This window comes from Haematobia irritans, chromosome 4, assembly GCF_050003625.1.
Source record: "Haematobia irritans isolate KBUSLIRL chromosome 4, ASM5000362v1, whole genome shotgun sequence".
Classification (NCBI taxonomy): domain Eukaryota; kingdom Metazoa; phylum Arthropoda; class Insecta; order Diptera; family Muscidae; genus Haematobia; species Haematobia irritans.
The window spans coordinates 81,757,019-81,777,432 of record NC_134400.1 but is presented as its reverse complement, the minus strand read 5'-3'; the positions used below and the strand labels follow the sequence as shown (position 1 = coordinate 81,777,432).

General features: G+C 35.9%; 1 protein-coding gene across 1 annotated transcript; it reads right to left on the bottom strand.

Annotated features, from left to right (window-relative positions):
* Positions 1 to 5,508: 5,508 nt before the first annotated feature.
* Positions 5,509 to 5,880, bottom strand: LOC142235629 (uncharacterized). The gene has a single exon (XM_075306891.1). The coding sequence runs from the start codon at positions 5,878 to 5,880 to the stop codon at positions 5,509 to 5,511; it is 372 nt and encodes a 123-aa protein (XP_075163006.1).
* Between the last annotated feature and the right edge of the window lie 14,534 nt (positions 5,881 to 20,414).

The window sequence follows — 20,414 nt, the reverse complement described above, 5'->3', positions numbered from 1 at the left end:
ATTTTCCCTGAATATTCAAAATTATTCTTTGGTGACCCCTAAAATACTAATTGATTTCGAGTTTCCCCCGACAAGTGGTAAGGAATTCATTAGTAAATCAGAGCACGCAGTCGATATTGAATAGAATTGAATAGAAGATTTAATTGCTCAATGGATAGCCTTTGACACAGCGAAAAATATCATACACAACAATCTGATGTTGTGTGAAGATGACCCGTATATTGCCGAAGATATCCATAAATCAATAGGAATCGTATACAATACAACTATTGAGGAAGTAGAGCAGCTAATTAAAGGTCTGAGCAGGCAAACGAAACAATTGCCAGCAGAACGAGGAGCAGGGCTTACCGCAGGCAACCCATCCGCATCCACTTCATCACTGCTAGCAGATCAAGGAGCAGGTTCAACCCCAGGCAACCAATCATCATCGAGGTCCAGCAGTACAAACAACATTCATGGATTGATAAGACGTCAAGGAGCACTTAATTCGTCATTGAAACGTCTAATTCAATGTAACGTTACGAAGGAATCACCCGTCCAATATCTATCTGCTATAGACAGATGATGGCATAAGATCGAAACTATTCATTTGGACTTTTGGGGAATGTGTGCCAACCCGGCGGCTGAGGGTTATGACAGTGAAGACTGTGAAGCCTTGGAAGAGAACGTAGCAATTCAAATAGCGTCTCTTTCTAAAACACAATCAAGCGAAAGCATAACCTCGGAAAGTGCAACAACCAAAGGGTAGTTCCAACCTACAGCTACCAAAGATATCCATACCAAGGTTCAATGGAGATTGCTTATCGTGGCAACCATTCTCAGACAAATTCTCGAAAATGATACATGAACAAGATATTCCGGCAATCCTAAAGATGTGGTATCTCAAGTCCAATTTGAGCGGGGAAGCAGAACGATTAATACGTTACCTGGATCTCACTGAAGGGAACACAACGGCATGGAACACTTTGAAGGACAGGTACGACAACAAGCGAGTCCTGGTGTCCACAATACTTCAAAAATTGCTGGGGAAACTTAACGGCCGAGACCAAATCTCTGAAAGAGTTCCACGACGTCCTCAACGAAAGTCTGTCCGCACTGACGAACATTGGGATCAACATCGACAACTGGGACCTGGTACTTTAACATATGTTGGTCAAAAAATTGGATCGACAAACACACATCATGTACGAACAATGGCTGGAAAACCCACAGAGCTACAGACGTTAAACAATTTCCCGAAGGTCTTACGAAACCGCTTCCAAGCACTTGAAGCTGTTGGTGGAAAGGACAAGGCAAAGCAAATAGCAACAACAACAACAACGTGCAAATCAAGCGGATGTCCCCTGTGTTCGGAAGGCCATCCAATATATTACTGTAAACAGTTCTTGGCAATGAGCATTGCGTATGGCCTTAAGTGGGTACAAAAGAAGGGGTTTTGCGTAAACTGTATTAAACCCGATCATCGTTCCAAGGAATGCACATCTATGACATGCACTAAGTGTTCATGTAAACACAATTCGCTGCTGCATCTTGAAAAACAACAAATTGCCAGCAACAGACCCTCACAATCTAGTAGTGAAGCATTACGCTCAACCTCAGTGGCATCAGCGAACGCTCGCCCGGCAAGGATTCTACTCGCAACAGCAGTAATAGAAATAACAGCCAACAATGGGCGATCCGGAAAATTCCGAGCATTGTTATATTCAGGATCCTAAATTAACATAGTCTCTGTGAGACTAATTAAAGCTCTATCCATTCAACCAGAACGAGCAACACTAGGTATTCAAGGAATTAGTGGAAGATCCAGACAGGCCACACAGCGAGTAAACGAAAAATTCGAGTTACTCACAATCAAGTTTTCGTCCAGGCTGGAGGCTTATGTTCTCCCACACATAATACCACATCAACCAAGTGCATCATTCGACATCTCATCCTGATCTATTCCCGAAAACATAATGCTGGCAGACCCATCGTTCCAAAGTTCGGCAAAAATGTATGTGTTACTTGGCGCAGAGTTTTACTTCCATCTGCTGCTATCAGGATAATTACACTTAGCAGACAATTTACCCGTCCTGAGGAACACAAAACTTGGGTGGATCGCCAGTTGACGATTAGCTGACGACAGCACAACCGAAGCAACATGTGCAATTTTTAGTGAAGACGATATATCAACAAACGAACTACTTGAAAAATTCTGGAAAATCGAAGAAGTTCCTGCAGAAAGCAATCTCACAGTTGCAGAACAGGCGTGTGAAACTCACTTCAGTCAAACTACAACCAGAGATCTCAATGGAAGATTTGTTGTTCGTCTACCCCTGTCTGAAGATGCCGCAACACTTGGTGAATCAGAAACATCTGCACACTCCAGGTTCCTTGCCTTAGAACGACGATTCAAACGCGATAACAATCTTGAAAAACAATACAAGGACTTCATGTAGTCATACGAAGATCTTGGTCACATGACTCAAATCGATCCTAAAAAACTGCCAGGCCCTCGGTACTACATTCCGCATCACTGTGTTTTGCGTCCGGAGAGCAGCACAACTAAACTTCGAGTCGTATTTGATGCTTCAGCAAAAACGTCAACAAATCGGTCACTAAACGACATTTAACTGACTGGTCCAACAGTGCAAGTGTAATGAACACACAGTGTTTATAAATAATTTTCCTTGGAAAATATCATGTTCTAATCTCTAAGAGTCATGAACTGGTGAGGACTTCGGGAGCCTTTAAAACTAGCTAATCAGTCAGTGCAGTGGGTTCGTGTCCTGCCATTTCATACTCAATTTTCCCACATTACAATAAATATTATATAGACTCCCTTTTTATTTAAAAAAAAATCTATAATACTGGAGGGACCAAATGATGCTAAAGATACTGAAAAAAACTAAGCCCTGAAATTCTAGCATCACTATTCTTTTTGAATCTGACTGAAAAACAAAATGGATTGACGAATGAATGATCAAATACAAACTTAAGACATCTCCTGGTCTTATTTAGAGAGCCTGGCCTCACAACCCACCCTAACCTTTGGTCCTAAAGGATTAATTTCATAGAACCCCATATCCGAAATTTTAGTAACCGACTACTTCACCATCGTTGTAGGAAAACACAAGAAATTATTTACCAATTCATGTTGACAGAATGTACATCTTATTTATTAACAAAAAATTCAAAAGATGGAAAATAAGATTTCAGTAATAAAGATTATCATTAAACATACCATACTAATATTTGAAATATAAAAGTTTTTTTTTAGAATAGTAATGAAAAAATAAAAAGATATTAAGGAAATAATTAAATTTATATAATTGTGAACAACTAATGCAGTGAATCAAATATATCATTTGTAGGGTATTCCATGGAATGCAATTTATGAATGAATTTATCACAGCAAAATAAAAAAAAAATTAAACGATTATATGATTTTGCTATGCATCAAAACTCGTAAGAAAGAAATTCGTTGAAAATTAATCAAGAACAAGCATAGTGAAGCAAATAGAAACAGAAAAAAATAACATTTCATTCATAACAAGAGAGTCTACATAAATGATAATCGGAGAGTAATGTATAACACTTCAACATAGAGTATGACACTTTATCAACAATTTACACATTCATTCATTACTCTTCGATCATCATTTATTTTTTCAATGCTAGTAGTCACGATAATGAAGTTCAAAATGTAATTATGTATGTAGCAATATAGCTAATTATGACATACTCACGTTTCGATCAATGACTGCAGAGGCCTCCTTAGTTTTTTGTTCGACGTGCTGTTGCTAGAGGTTTAAAGGGTAAAGGGGTTGTTGTTTTGGAATGATGATTTTTGCGTTAGGATTTTTTCTTATTCCAATGAACTTCACTTTTTTTGACTAGCGTTGAAATACTTGCATATGCTAATTAAACTTAACTAATGTTGATGCTGTTTAATTTTACTTAATTCATGCCAAATGATAATTAAATTCAGGATATTTGTTTTTTATGATGATTCGTAGAGATGTAGGATTAAACTGGAGTTACTCTTTTGATTTTGAGTTATCAATGAAATGATTACATTTCAACGACACGACGATGGAGTTTTCAAAACTTTATACTGGCTTATGAGAAACACATAAAATATTTTCTACGAAATTTTCATAGAACCGGTCACGATTTTCGAAGACTAATATCCGATATGGTAAAATTTAGTCCACCAGGTGAAAATAAATTAATAAATAATTTTTGTCTCGTCGATGATGCAACAATTACGTTTTGCTGCCTTCTGGCAGAAATTCATTCACTAAACTGGCGAGTTGATGTTGATGAGAAAGTGGAGATGAAGATCAATGCAACTAGAAATAACGCAGCATCCCCACCAACATTAAGGTGTAGTTTTTCTGGTGGTTTTTTGAAAAGCTTTGCGTAGATTTAAATCAACTTCAGTCAAATTTGTAGATGGAAGAAAATAACCACAAGCCGTATTTAGGTAGATTTTATGGTTTTTTCCTGACTTCCAGATTTCATGCAAATTACAGGGCTTTTTTCCGTCTCTCAAAGAAATGTCCACCAAATGACGTCAATAAATTCCAAAAAATGGGCTCGGAAAATTGCGGCAGCCACGTGGGCCGAATTTAATGTGGCCTCTTTTTATTTTTGCGTTTTTTGAAGACCAAGAATTTGGAGCTTGCAAATACGAAATTTATGGTGTTTGCCCAAATTCTGTGTATTAGGGCCACAAATTTCCGGGCAAGATACTGGAAAACCACATAAAAATTTGGTTAATTTTGAGGCCAAGATTCTTAATGATTTTCCAGAATTTTTGTAAAAATTACCTTTTTTTGTTTGTATGACAGACTTAAATATTTCAAAGGGGAACAATATGAACTTAAAATCTTTTAAGATTTCTTTAATTTTATAAAAATTAATTTCCACTTTAGTTTCCGATGTTAATAGGTTGAAAGCTCAAACAGAAAGGAAGTCGGAGAATCTATCGCTGACTTAATAAAGCTGTAGAATTATCTGTCATAAGGTTCGAATTACCAATATCGCATGTCTATTAAAGAAATACGGTAGTTGCCACTTTAGCCGTCAGTAAAAAAAACGCTATTTCAGGAAAGAGCTAACAATGCTAATGTGGAATTGTGAAGGAAACTACTTGCCCATTTTTTTCGGAATTGTTATATTATTTTAATTTATTAATTTCTGTTATTTATGTTATTCATGCTATTTATTCATTTTATTTATTTATATATTTTGTTACCTATGTTATTTTATGTATATATTTTATTTCTTTATTTTATTTTATTTTATTTTATTTATATGATTTAGTTATTCATTTTATTTTATAATTTTCTTATTATATATATGTTTTTTTTTTGTTTTATTTTTTCCTAATTTTTCATGAATAAATATTCTAAACAAAATTTAATAAATAAATTTAAACCATGAAATGTTTGTCTAAGGCGTTCATCACAAAACCAGATAATACTGGAAGGTACTGAACAGGATTAGCTCGAAAACGAACGCCTAGGATCGAATATCCTTTGCGTGAAAAAATCCTAAATCTTTGCCTTCCAAATCTGCAACAATGTAATATTGATTTCCAACCTTTGCTCGTATTCGGGCCTTAAGGAAAACTGGCGACAACTTAGCGTTAAATCCTTTCTCCATGCTACTTTGTGCGAAATTCCTCCGGAATACTTCTTGTCCTATTTTAAATGTGGGTAACCGAGATCGAAGATTGTATTGTTTTTGATTCGTTTCGTATGCCTTTCTAATATGTTTCCTGATATCCTGCCTCCCATTTTGTAAAACATCATCTCTCGTAAGATTTGCACAGGGCTCATCTAACAAGTTCAAATTCTTCCACAAGGCATATGATGACCCTTGGGTGATCATGTTGAAACCGAACAAGGGGAGGTGTTGATTGTCTGATGGTAAGCATTTCGTAGCGAACAACTAATAGCACTTAATTGCAAATCCCATAATCTATGATCCTTTTTAAGGTATGCCCTTATACCTGCAATGATCGATCTGTTGACTCTTTCCGAGGCATTAGCCTGCGGTGAGTATATAGCTCTATACATATGGTTCACTCCATAAGAAGTCAGGAAAGCGTTAAAATCGTTGGCTTTAAACTGACTACCATTATCGCTAACGATTGTTTCTGGGACTCCATAAATATGAAATATCTGTTTCTCCAAAAATTCCTGAATCACTGAGGCAGTAAATTTTCGAACTGGACACAACCAATGAAACTTTGAATGGTGGTCAAGCACTATCAACAAGCCAATAAATCCAGATCTACTCCGGGGATAGGGTCCCAGGAGGTCAACGTAGAATCGTTGAAATGGTCGTATCGATATAGTTTGATTTCCCATTGGAGGACCCAGGACCTGATTCGGGTGTTTAGACATTTTGCATATTTCACATGACTTAACATAGTTGCGAACGTCTCGCACCATTCCAGGCCAGTAAAATAATCGGCGAATCAGTTCAAGCGTTTTAAAAGTACCACCATGAGAGCGTAAAGGGGAGTCATGGGCTCTTCGCATAAGCTGTGAACGCAAATGCAAAGGAATCCAGAGCTTCCATGCTTGCCTCTCCTGACTCTCATCTCCGGTATAGTGTTCAGTGCGTATATAAACATATTTGTCCACAATCTTAATATCCGGATATTTTTCCGAATTTTCTGTCACTTTCTTTTGAAGTTCAAGATAGTCATCATCATCAAAGTGAGTGGATGACAAGTCCACTTCCGTTCCAATCGATTCAAGCGAGCATATCTCACCCTCAAACATCCTTGATAAAGCATCTGGTACGATATGTTCCTTGCCTTTACGGTGGCTTACCGTGAAATTATAGGACTGTAGTTCCAAAGTCCACCTAGCTAACCTACCGCTCAGATTTTGTTGTCGCATTAGCCATACGAGACTGGCATGGTCCGTTACGACTTCAAAATCTTGCATTTCAACGTAACATCTGAATTTCCTAATGGCTTCGATTGCTGCTAAGCACTCCCTCTCGGTGACGCTGTAATTGCGTTGTGCTGAGTTCAACTTTCGGCTCATATAAGCAATAGGACGCTCGTTTTGCTCGTCGTCTAGTTGAACCAGCACAGCGCCTACGCCATAGTCGCTGGCGTCACAGTGGATATAGAATTTCCTGTTGAAATCCGGATTAATCAAAACTGGAGCGGTGGTTAGCAGGGATTTAATTTTCTGAAATGTCAATTCAGCCTCAGTTGTCCATACGAACTTCTTTTTGGTAGATAGCACTTCGGTAATGGGGAATACAACGGATGAAAAGTTTTCAATGAAGCGGCGGTACCTTCCTGCAAGTCAAAGAAATCCGCGGACTTGTTTCCAATTCTTCGGTACCGGCCACTTCACAATTGCACTTACCTTTTCAGGATCTGTTGAAATTCCACCATTACCTATGACATAGCCCAGGTAGTTAACCCTTGTTACGCAAAATTTACTCTTAGATACGTTAAGTGTAAGATTTGCTCTTCTAAATTGGGACGCAATTCTAATAAGAACTTCTAAGTGAGTCTCAAAATCTTCTGATACGATAACTAAATCGTCAAGATAGCCAAATACGCTGTGGCGAAGATCACTTGGAATGATTTCGTCCATCAGCCTACACATTGTTTGGGGGGCGTTGCATAACCCGAAGGGCATAACAACAAATTGATATAGCGGCCTCCCCGGAATGGTAAACGCTGTGTAGGCTTTGGACTTATCATCCAAAGCGATCTGCCAATAGGCATCTTTCAGATCCAGTTTCGATATCAGATGAGCCTTCGGGAGTCTTGCAAAAATCCCTTCAATAGAAGGTAAGGGATATGTATCCTTTCTGGTAACAAGGTTGAGTTTCCTAGCATCTAGGCATAGCCTAACTTTGTTAGGTTTTAGCACTAGACGCATAGGAGAACTCCATTCAGAATTCGACGGCTCAATAACGCCTAAGGAAAGCATCCTATCTACTTCCTTATAAATCACCTTTTCCACGGCGGGAGAAACAGGGTAAAAACGTTGTTTTACCGGGGTCGCATTACCCACATCAATGGAATGTTTTATGAAAGATGTTCGCCCTAAACCTTGCTTCTCGAAATTCGGGAAAAGGGATATTACAGTATCTAATTGTTTCCTCTGTAAAGTCGAGAGAGGGTAATATACATCCATTGGTATTGTAGGAGATGTATCTTCTACTACTTTCTCTGACGTTACGGATGGTTCAAAAGAAATTTTTGGGATATCTTTCATATCCTTGATGTTAAACATATCCACGGATGCAATTATGTTGTCAAAAATCTTGAATACCCTACAAAAATCTATACCTAATATCAAGCACTGTGACAGAGATGGTACTATGATCCTATTTGTTTGGTTTTTGAACCTAAGTTCAACGTCTAGCCAACCGATTACCACTTGGGGTTTTCCATCTGCGGTTTTGGCATAAGTTCTAAAATTCACGTAATTGGAAAATTGGGAAAAATCCCATAAAGCCAGATCTGCGCCAATACAGCTCACATTGGCACTTGTATCAATTAACCCAAGTTCCGAAAACTTTAAAAATTCGACTTTGGCATAATATCGCAAATCCGTAGGATTCGCTACAATTCCAGATACCAAAAGCTTTCTTGACATTTTCCTTAAATGCCAATATTTCCTCATTCTTAAAGTTGATCTTTTGGGTTTTGAAATTTCATTCAAATTGACGGACGCAGTATTGAATATGGCTCTTCGACGATTCATATAGTTTTCCATTCTCTCATGATAGGGTAAAATCGGACGCAGCAAAGGGGGTACCAAAAGCTTTCTTGACATTTTCCTTAAATGCCAATATTTCCTCATTCTTAAAGTTGATCTTTTGGGTTTTGAAATTTCATTCAAATTGACGGACGCAGTATTGAATATGGCTCTTCGACGATTCATATAGTTTTCCATTCTCTCATGATAGGGTAAAATCGGACGCAGCAAAGGGGGTTTACTAAGATTACATTTATTCGTTATAGAAGGTCGCTTCAAAATGGTTATAATTTCAGTTGTTTCCTCAGATTTGCCTTCTTGATTGACATGGTTCTGAGGCGGAGCCAAATTTGTTGTCGTTCCTATTTTTGTTCCCTTGGCGGAACAAACGTATTCAAGTTTTTTGAGTTCTTAGAACTGCAATTAGCACAATTTGGTTTATAAATATTTTTTGCGCCACAGCCATAGCAAAATATTTGCCTGTCTTGAACACAATCATGCCAATGGTGCCCCGTGTCGTCGCAATTCCAGCATCTGGCCGGATACGGGAAACTTCGAATAGCCTCAGCTGATAATGGCGTCTCGACAGATTCATTTCCCATATCTGAAGAACAATCTATATCCGCAATATGTTTGCGTGGAGGATAGTTTTGAGTCCCTCTTCCTAAAAGGTTACGCTTTACGTAATCATCATTTAAGAAATGCTCTCGGATTTGAACGAGCCTTCGTAATTCAGATACAGAAGTTATGTGTACATACAAAAGTTCTTGGCGGATTTCCGGTCTTAAATTCCTGGACAGGATTTCTATCAAATCCGTTTCTGACATAGGCGAGGGCAATCGGTCTAACATGCCGGAAACCGCTTCAAAAAATGCATCACATGATTCGTTTGGTTTCTGCTTCCTATTGCGTACTTCTTCCCGAATATCATATGATGACCTGCTATCTCGATATTGAGCGCGTATGCTCTCACAGAAATGTTCCCACTGAACAGATCGAACTCTTTTGCGGTAACGCCAATACCAGTCTCTGGCCTTTCCGCATAACAAAATTTGAAGATTTCTGCATATAGCTGAGAAATCCCCATTAAAGGTATCATCCGTCAGAGATTGAACACGGTACAGAAATTCGTCAATATTTAGACCTTCCGGTGTCCCGTCAAATTTCAAATTCCAACTCTGTACGATAGCTGAAATTTTATCGAAAGTAAATGACATTCGTACAGAACTAGGGGTAGTCGAAACTCCATTTACATGGTTATCAGGAGATAAAATATTCGGAATATTTGTCGTTGGTCTATCCGGGTTAAGTTCATTCCTTGGCCTTATTGGATCCAAGTCGTAATCATCCTGCCGTCTGGGCAGATCCAGGGAACAATCATTTGCATGACCAGGATTTGGTCGCTGTGAATGTTGAGGTATGATATTAAGACTTCCTAATAATCGGGTCAACGTTTGCTCAATCATATGATTGATTTGCCCATAGTCAACACTGGCAGTCCCATTGTTGTCATTGGCCTTATTAGGAGTTCGAGTCGAGTTAGGAGGATTATTGTACGAATTCCGATTTGGCGTACGCTCATTGTTATCTTGTGTAACATTAAGTGACTGATTTTGTTGTGATAGTGTCCTACTTCTTGTTTTATAATAACCCTTTCCACCTCCTCTGCCCCTCCCTCTATGCGAATGTTTAGGTATCGTCCCGCTTGGATTTGGTTGGTTACCGTCCGAATTAGTATCGTTAGCAGATGCTCCGATATCTACAACGGGTAAGCCTGTCGCAAGGAAATCATACTTCCTGAGTTCAGATAACTGAAAGACCCTTTTATACATTGGACATTCTGAAGAGGATTCTAGATATGTCTCTATGCAAGGTCGATGAAATATATGGCCACATTCACTTATAATTAGACAATCTTGTGAGCTAATGATTTGCTCACCACAAATTGTACAAATCAAGTCAGCATTATTTTGCACCAAACTGTTCGAAATCGGCGGCGTACGAGCAAGGGCCATTTCGAATAACGCAAAAATTCTAATGAAAATTAAAATTTCCACAAATTATATTATCGAGAAATTTTCTAAAATGAGCGACTTTAAGAATTACTCTTAAAGTTATCCCAAATAACAAAATATATAGCATAATATGGTTTCCCTACTGATGGTGAATTTTTAAAATAGCGGTTGTAAAAACAAATCATTCATAGTCAATACCGAGCTTAAGAAAACAGGTCTATGGTGTTGAACGTAAGCAAGAAAATACTTCATATATTAAAATAAACCAGCAAAGTCGTAAATATTCGATCAACTGACTTCTAGTTTTACTCCGGACAATGAGCTGCCTCCGGCGAAAACATTGTATTCCAGGAGCTCAACTAGGGCTAATATCTAAATTGAAAAAAAAACCTTGAGTATGCTCCACTGAGTGAAAAAGGAAATATATAAATTTACGGTTGAATTACTCGAACTTTGAGGGGTAACCTCAAGTATCCAAAAGATCCTGAAAATGTATATACTTTATTCCCAAACAATTTTACAAACAATCAAATTTCTATCAAATCCAAGTACATAAATGAAATTTAATGTAGAACCGAAAAGATAAATAGTCACTTTCCGGTCCCACTTGTTGGGCGCCAAATTACTGTAATGAACACACAGTGTTTATAAATAATTTTCCTTGGAAAATATCATGTTCTAATCTCTAAGAGTCATGAACTGGTGAGGACTTCGGGAGCCTTTAAAACTAGCTAATCAGTCAGTGCAGTGGGTTCGTGTCCTGCCATTTCATACTCAATTTTCCCACATTATAATAAATATTATATAGACTCCCTTTTTATTTAAAAAAAATCTATAATACTGGAGGGACCAAATGATGCTAAAGATACTGAAAAAAACTAAGCCCTGAAATTCTAGCATCACTATTCTTTTTGAATCTGACTGAAAAACAAAATGGATTGACGAATGAATGATCAAATACAAACTCAAGACATCTCCTGGTCTTATTTAGAGAGCCTGGCCTCACAACCCACCCTAACCTTTGGTCCTAAAGGCTTAATTTCATAGAACCCCATATCCGAAATTTTAGCAACCGACTACTTCACCATCGTTGTAGGAAAACACAAGAAATTATTTACCAATTCATGTTGACAGAATGTACGTCTTATTTATTAACAAAAAATTCAAAAGATGGAAAATAACATTTCAGTAATAAAAATTATCATTAAACATACCATACTAATATTTGAAATATAAAAGTTTTTTTAGAATAGTAATAAAAAAATCAAAAGATATTAAGGAAATAATTAAATTTATATAATTGTGAAAAACTAATGCAGTGAATCAAATATATCATTTGTAGGGTATTCCATGGAATGCAATTTATGAATGAATTTATCACAACAAAATAAAAAAAAATTGAACGATTATATGATTTTGCTATGCATCAAAACTCGTAAGAAAGAAATTCGTTAAAAATTAATCAAGAACAAGCATAGTGAAGCAAATAGAAACAGAAAAAAAAATAACATTTCATTCATAACAAGAGACCCTACATAAATGATAATCGGAGAGTAATGTATAACACTTCAACATAGAGTATGACACTTTATCAACAATTTACACATTCATTCATTATTCTTCGATCATCATTTATTTTTTCAATGCTAGTAGTCACGATAATGAAGTTCAAAATGTAATTATGTATGTAGCAATATAGCTAGTTATGACATACTCACGTTTCGATCAATGACTGCAGAGGCCTCCTTAGTTTTTTGTTCGACGTGCTGTTGCTAGAGGTTTAAAGGGTAAAGGGGTTGTTGTTTTGGAATGATGATTTTTGCGTTAGGATTTTTTTCTTATTCCAATGAACTTCACTTTTTTTTTTGACTAGCGTTGAAATACTTACATATGCTAATTAAACTTAACTAATGTTGATGCTGTTTAATTTTACTTAATTCATGCCAAATGATAATTAAATTCAGGATATTTGCTTTTTTATGATGATTCGTAGAGATGTAGGATTAAACTGGAGTTACTCTTTTGATTTTGAGTTATCAATGAAATGATTTCATTTCAACGACACGACGATGGAGTTTTCAAAACTTTATACTGGCTTATGAGAAACACATAAAATATTTTCTACGAAATTTTCATAGAACCGGTCACGATTTTCGAAGACTAATATCCGATATGGTAAAATTTAGTCCACCAGGTGAAAATAAATTAATAAATAATTTTTGTCTCGTCGATGATGCAACAATTACGTTTTGCTGCCTTCTGGCAGAAATTCATTCACTAAACTGGCGAGTTGATGTTGATGAAAAAGTGGAGATGAAGATCAATGCAACTAGAAATAACGCAGCATCCCCACCAACATTAAGAGTGTAGTTTTTCTGGTGGTTTTTTGAAAAGCTTTGAGTAGATTTAAATCAACTTCAGTCAAATTTGTAGATGGAAGAAAATAACCACAAGCCGTATTTAGGTAGATTTTATGGTTTTTTCCTGACTTCCAGATTTCATGCAAATTACAGGGCTTTTTTCCGTCTCTCAAAGAAATGTCCACCAAATGACGTCAATAAATTCCAAAAAATGGGCTCGGAAAATTGCGGCAGCCACGTGGGCCGAATTTAATGTGGCCTCTTTTTATTTTTGCGTTTTTTGAAGACCAAGAATTTGGAGCTTGCAAATACGAAATTTATGTTGTTTGCCCAAATTCTGTGTATTAGGGCCACAAATTTCCGGGCAAGATACTGGAAAACCACATAAAAATTTTGTTAATTTTGCCGCCAAGATTCTTAATGATTTTCCAGAATTTTTGTAAAAATTACCTTTTTTTGTTTGTATGACAGACTTAAATATTTCAAAGGGGAACAATATGAACTTAAAATCTTTTAAGATTTCTTTAATTTTATAAAAATTAATTTCCACTTTATTTTCCGATGTTAATAGGTTGAAAGCTCAAACAGAAACGAAGTCGGAGAATCTATCGCTGACTTAATAAAGCTGTAGAATTATCTGTCATAAGGTTCGAATTACCAATATCGCATGTCTATTAAAGAAATACGGTAGTTGCCACTTTAGCCGTCAGTAAAAAAAACGCTATTTCAGGAAAGAATTAACAATGCTAATGTGGAATTGTGAAGGAAACTACTTGCCCATTTTTTTTCGGAATTGTTATATTATTTTAATTTATTAATTTCTATTATTTATGTTATTCATGCTATTTATTCATTTTATTTATTTATTTTATTTTGTTACCTATGTTATTTTATGTATATATTTTATTTCTTTATTTTATTTTATTTATATGTTTTAGTTATTCATTTTATTTTATAATTTTCTTATTATATATATGTTTTTTTAGTTTTATTTTTTCCTAATTTTTCATGAATAAATATTCTAAAAAAATGTATTAAATAAATTTAAACCATGAAATGTTTGTCTAAGGCGTTCATCACACAAGGGGGCATATTTGGAATGCTTCTACGATTCCGATTACCCAGATTTGTCTTCACCGCCGACATCGACAAAATGTATCGTCAGATTCTCGTGGATGAACGAGACAGGAACCTTCAACTCATTTTATGGAGAGATAATCCAGGGCAGCCTGTACGACACTTTCAACAAAGCACCGTCACTTATGGAACATCATCAGCTCCCTCTCTGGCGACAAAGTGTCTTCAAAGGCTAGCAACTATCCGGATGGACATATATCCCCTTGGCGCAACGATCCTGAGGCAGGACTTTTACGTCGATGACGGGATGAGCGGTTCACATAGTTTGGTAACAGCTAAGGAAATGCAATCTCAACTCACCTCCTTACGTAAGGAAGCTTCAAGTTGCGGAAGTGGTGTGCAAACCATCGCCAACTCCTCCAAGACATATCGCAAGACGATCAAGAAGTCAACCTTGATTTTGAAAACGCGTCAATTAAGGCATTGGGACTAATCCAGAGTTGCGTCTCTTAAAAGGGTATCGCTGCCAAGGCTAGAACTTTGCGCAGCACTTCTAAGAGCAGAACTGACCAACAAAACAAAAAATGAACTAAGATACGAAGACAAACAGCTCTTCTTCTGGACTGATTCCGAAATTGTCTTGCATTGGATAAATTCGGCATCATCATCACTCAAAACTTTTGTTGCTAACCGAATCAGCAAAATATAAGACCTCACCATCAATAGCCAATGGCGACACGTCGACTCCAAAAACAATCCCGCAGACTTAATCTCCAGAGGTTTAAAACCAGAACAATTACCGGAGTGCAACATGTGGTTCTATGGACCACTTTTCCTACATGGAAATGAAGACAGTTGGCCTAGGAATTCGCGAAAGAATTGCATCCAACAAGTGAATTAGAATTCAAACGAAAGCCTGTTATTGTCATTGCAGCCGCGCAAATAGGATTAGAGGAAATCATCTACAAAATCAATCACCGCAATTCGTTCGGTTGTCTTCAACGAGTTGTGGCTTATATGCAGCGATTTATCAAAAACAGCAGGACATCGTCAGCCGACCGACCAGCAACCAAGCTTCTAAGCCCAATAGAATTAACTTCAGCCTTGCATCTAATAGTCAAACCCATACAATCAGCTAACTTCAAAGACGACATTAACAAGTTAAAGACAACCAAGGAGCTCCGCAGATCCAGCCCAACTATCAGTCTATCCCCCTTGACGAATCAGATATGCTTCGTGTTGGCGGAAGACTAGAAGCGTCAAATCTCTCATACGAAAAAAAAAGCACATCAAATAATATTGCTTTGTAATGACCCCATCATCAAACTAATCCTCGTGATGCTGCACAATGAAAACCATCACTGTGGTCCACAAACGTTGCTAAACACTACAAGAGAAAGGGGATTCTGGATTATAAAGGGCAAAACAATGGCAAGGAACACAGTTCACAATTGTATTCGTTGTACAAGGCCAAACCAAAAATGTATCAATATCAGTGATTTACAAGAAGACAGAATAACGCCATGCCGACCCTTCTTAAACACCGGAGTAGATTATTGCGGTCCATTTTGCGTCCCCACAAGGTGTATATCCACATGGAAGTTGTGACAGATCTAACCACAGACGCCTTTATTGGAGCCCTAAAAAGATTCATCTCGCGCCGCGGGCGATGCCAAACGATATATTCAGACAACGCCACAAACTTTGTTTGGGCTAGAAATCAACTGAAGGAACTGGACACCTCAATATTCGGGAAGGAATCACAGGAGACTATTGGAAGGGCATGTACCAAAGAAATGATCGAATTTAAAAGTTATGGTTAAACCCCACCCTATTATAATATAGAATAATGTGTTCATTTGATGGTTGCCTTCCGTTCATAACATATTTTTGACTTCAATAATTTTTACCTTTTCTTCTTAATAATGAATATTGCACACATTTCATATTCCCTAAATATACGTTTCCGTTTGCCCTATATTTGTAATCAAATTCTTATTAACCAGTGTCTACGAATATGCAACTCAATCAATCAGCAAAAGACATAAAAACACAAATTGTAATTCTTTAATTCAGTTATAAAACTCACTCTGAATAATAAAGATGTAGCAGAAGCTACAAAATAAAAATTAATTATATCTTTTATTTGGTAAAAACCAAAGTGATAAAATAATAAACAAAAAAATAATAATATTTTTTTATTTCGGGTACAAACCCATAAAATAAAATTGGCGACGAGGATGGGATATCGCGAAAAGGATTACGATTAAAGAATTAATAAATCCTTTTTACATATTACTGTTTGACGCGATACCAAAAAAAAAGCACAATAAAAGTGACAGTGAAAACCCCTACAAAATATATACAGTTTATAAAAAAAAAAAAACACTCACACACAAAACTAAGTGGCTTAAAAAAAAACGACCAAAAAGGCAGCAGTTCGCCTAAGACAATAAAAATTTAAAAAAAAAAATTGAATTGTGAACATTGTGAAAAAAAGACAGTATTCTGCTAAGACAAAAAAATAAAAAAAATTGAATTGTGAACATTGTGAAAGAAAAACGACCAAAAGACAGTAGTTCTGTTAAGACCAAAAAAAAATTGAATTGTGAACATTGTGAGAGAATAAAAAACTCAACCAAATACCAAAGTGAAAACCAAAATTTGACTGACTAAATAAAGTAAAAAAAAACCTAAAATACCAAGAGCCCGATCCAACACAAGGAAACAAATTCAACACCAAAAGGCTGATCCAACCCCATCGAACAATATATATTTATCATATATTGTTTTATATAGTACATAGATTTTAAATATTTTTTTTAAAGAAAATTATTAAATTAAATAAAGAAAATGGCTCAACCAAATCATATTCTATTAGATCCGATTAAATACCTCAACAATATATCTATATATAATGGCAACAAAAATTACTTAAACAATTTCATCAAACTGATAGACAGGATACACCCTATCCTTAGGACTTATGACGAACTTTCACAACTTGTATTTTCGGACATAATAAAAAGTAGGTTGGTAGGAAAAGCACAGGAAATCATCGAAATAAATACACAGGTCCAATCTTGGGACGAAATAAAACAGTACTACAAAATAATTTTGGTGAAAAGAAAACATGCGAGGAACTTTTCGATGATCTTAGATCAGTAACGTTCAATAGAACAACGTTAAATTTTTATAATGACATTAAATATAGGTTGAGAAGTTTAAATAATAAGGCTGCAATGGTCCTCGGAGCAGGAGAAGCTGCTAATGAAGTAGCACTCAACAATCAGAGATCTGCTCTACACGTATTCAAAAATAAAATGCCAGAACCAATGCGAACGGTTCTAGCTTGTAGAAATCCAGATAGTTTAGAATCCGCAATGGATATATTATTTGAAAGTGGGTACGAGAAAATGGGTAAAGATGGGCGCATCTTTAATTTCCAAAATAAACGACATAATGTAACAAATCGCCAACGCAATCAAGATCAACAAAAAAGGTATAATGGAAATAATTCGAATAATAACTACAATAACCACAACCGAAATGACTATTACTCAACCACTCATCAAAACAGCAATAACAACACCAGAAATAGTAACAACACTAATAACTTTAGGATACAAGGATACAACCAATTTCCTAGAGACAAAAACTATTATCAAAATCGATATAATAACCAAGCACAAATTGCTCCAGAACCAATGGAAGCAAATTCTGCAGAAAATTTTCAGCAGAGAGTCTCAACGGCAAACATCCATATATAGCAATTAAAACAAAATTAGGCTTCTTAAAATTCATTATCGATACTGGAGCATCCAACTCCATAATTAATCCGGGTTTATGCCATCCAAAATGGCAAATACCATTTGAAACCATAAATATAAAAACACTTTTACACCATATACAAGTAAAAGAAAAAGTTACGGTTCCAATATTCAAAGAGTTAGGTGAAAACATAGATGAAAAGATAGAATTCTTAGTTTGTAAATTCCACCATAAATACGACGGTTTGATAGGAAATAATATTTTACAGAAGCTTAAAGCTACAATAAGCTTCAGCGATAATATGCTAATCGTTACTATTTGAACGAAAAAGCGGAATACTGTTTTGAAAAAATTGGTATACACGAAGTCACTTTGCCAGTTAACCAAAAAGAAGGATTAGTGTATAATCCTCAAACGTTTATAGGTAATGGAGACATCGAGATTATAGAAGGAGTTTATTTTACGGATAACCATGAAATAAACGCCCTAGTAAAAGAAATGGAGATTTAAATAAACCATTTAATTTATACGTTCCGCTAGTAACAGAAGTTACAGAAGAGAATTTCTATATCCAAGATATTGATGAGGAAACCCAAACTCCGAATAAACCAATAATGGATCAAATTCGAATATCTCATCTAAATGAGGAAGAAAAACGGAAACTCCTACCAATAATCAGAAAATACAGCAGTAATTTTTACACTGATGAAAGTGACCTCTCATTCACTAATGCCATCAAACATGAGATAAGAACAACCGATAATGTTCAAATTTCTACAAAAACGTATAGATATCCCTACACACATAAGCAAGAAATTCAGAAACAGATAAAAGAAATGCTAGACAAAAAAATTATAAGAAATAGTCATTCACCTTATTCAGCACCAGTCTGGATAGTACCGAAAAAGTTAGATGCGAATGGGAAAAAGAAATGGAGACTCGTTATTGACTACAGAAAATTGAACGAGGTGACTATAGACGATAAATACCCCATTCCCAACATAGATGAAATATTAGAAAAATTGGGACGTTGTCAATACTTTACCACTTTAGATTTAGCGAAAGGTTTCCACCAAATCGAAATTCACGAAAAAGACATTCCAAAAACAGCATTTAGTGTAGAAGGCGGTCATTACGAGTTCCTTCGTATGCCCTTTGGCTTAAAGACAGCGCCTGCTACTTTTCAGAGATTAATGAACAACGTATTAGGAGATTTCATCAACAAGATATGTCTAGTATATCTAGATGATATCATTATATTCTCTACTTCCTTACAGGAACATATAGAATCACTAACTAAAATTTTCCAACGACTAAAAGAAGTCAACTTGAAAATTCAGCTTGACAAAAGCGAATTTTTGAAAAGAGAAACCAATTTTCTGGGACATATTGTGACCGAAAACGGTATTAAACCTAATCCGGATAAAATAATATGTGTTCAAAAATTTCCACTTCCTACTACTCCCAAAGAAATTAAACAATTTCTAGAATTAACTGGATTTTATTTTATATAAAAGATTACTCAAAAATCGCAAGGCCGATGACTAAATATTTAAAAAAGAATTCACGTATTTATCCTGAAGATCAGGAATATAAGGAAAGTTTGGAAACCTTAAAGAGACTATTGGTAAACTCGCAAGTACTAGCGTATCCCGACTTCAATAAAAAATTTACATTACAAACAGATGCCAGCAACCTCGCACTAGGAGCGGTTCTATCAAAAGATGGACATCCTATTTGCTATGCGAGTTGTACACTTAATGACCATGAACAAAATTATAGTACTATCGAAAAGGAATTATTAGCGATCGTATGGGCCACACAACAATTAAGACCGTACTTATTCGCTAGACGATTTTTGACCGAAACAGATCATAGACCCCTGACATGGTTATTTTCAATTAAAGAACCTAACTCAAAATTAGTAAGATGGAGGCTAAGATTACAGGAATACGATTATGAAATAAAGTATAAAAGAGTAGTTTTAAACGGTAATGCTGATGCACTCTCAAGAGCAAACATATTAATCAGCGAGAACCTAGATATACCAGAAAATCAAGTTATTTCAGAAACAAATACACCTTTAAATTTTTATCGCAGACAAATTGTATTAAATAAAACTACATCTGGATCACTCAAAATAAAAACTGAACAAATATTCAAAAACTACAGGAAAATAATATCGGCAAAACATTTTGATGAAGATACTTTAAAGACTTTGGTTAAAAATCATTTTAACCCAGAACAAGTTAATGCAATTTATATCAACGATGAAAACGTTTTCGAGCAACTACGTGAAGTTATAAACAAGTACTTCGGAGACAATGAAAACTTCAAAATTACAAGATGTAAGACAGTCCTACAAGATATCACTGATGAAAATGAACTTTTCGAAAGAATAGAAAGGGAGCATTCTAAAAATAACCACGGAGGAATAAATGAAAATTTCTCTCAAT

Bases quoted from the DNA above. Each gene is read 5' to 3' on its own strand.
- LOC142235629 (XM_075306891.1), bottom strand. From the start codon at position 5,880: ATGATCACCCAAGGGTCATCATATGCCTTGTGGAAGAATTTGAACTTG.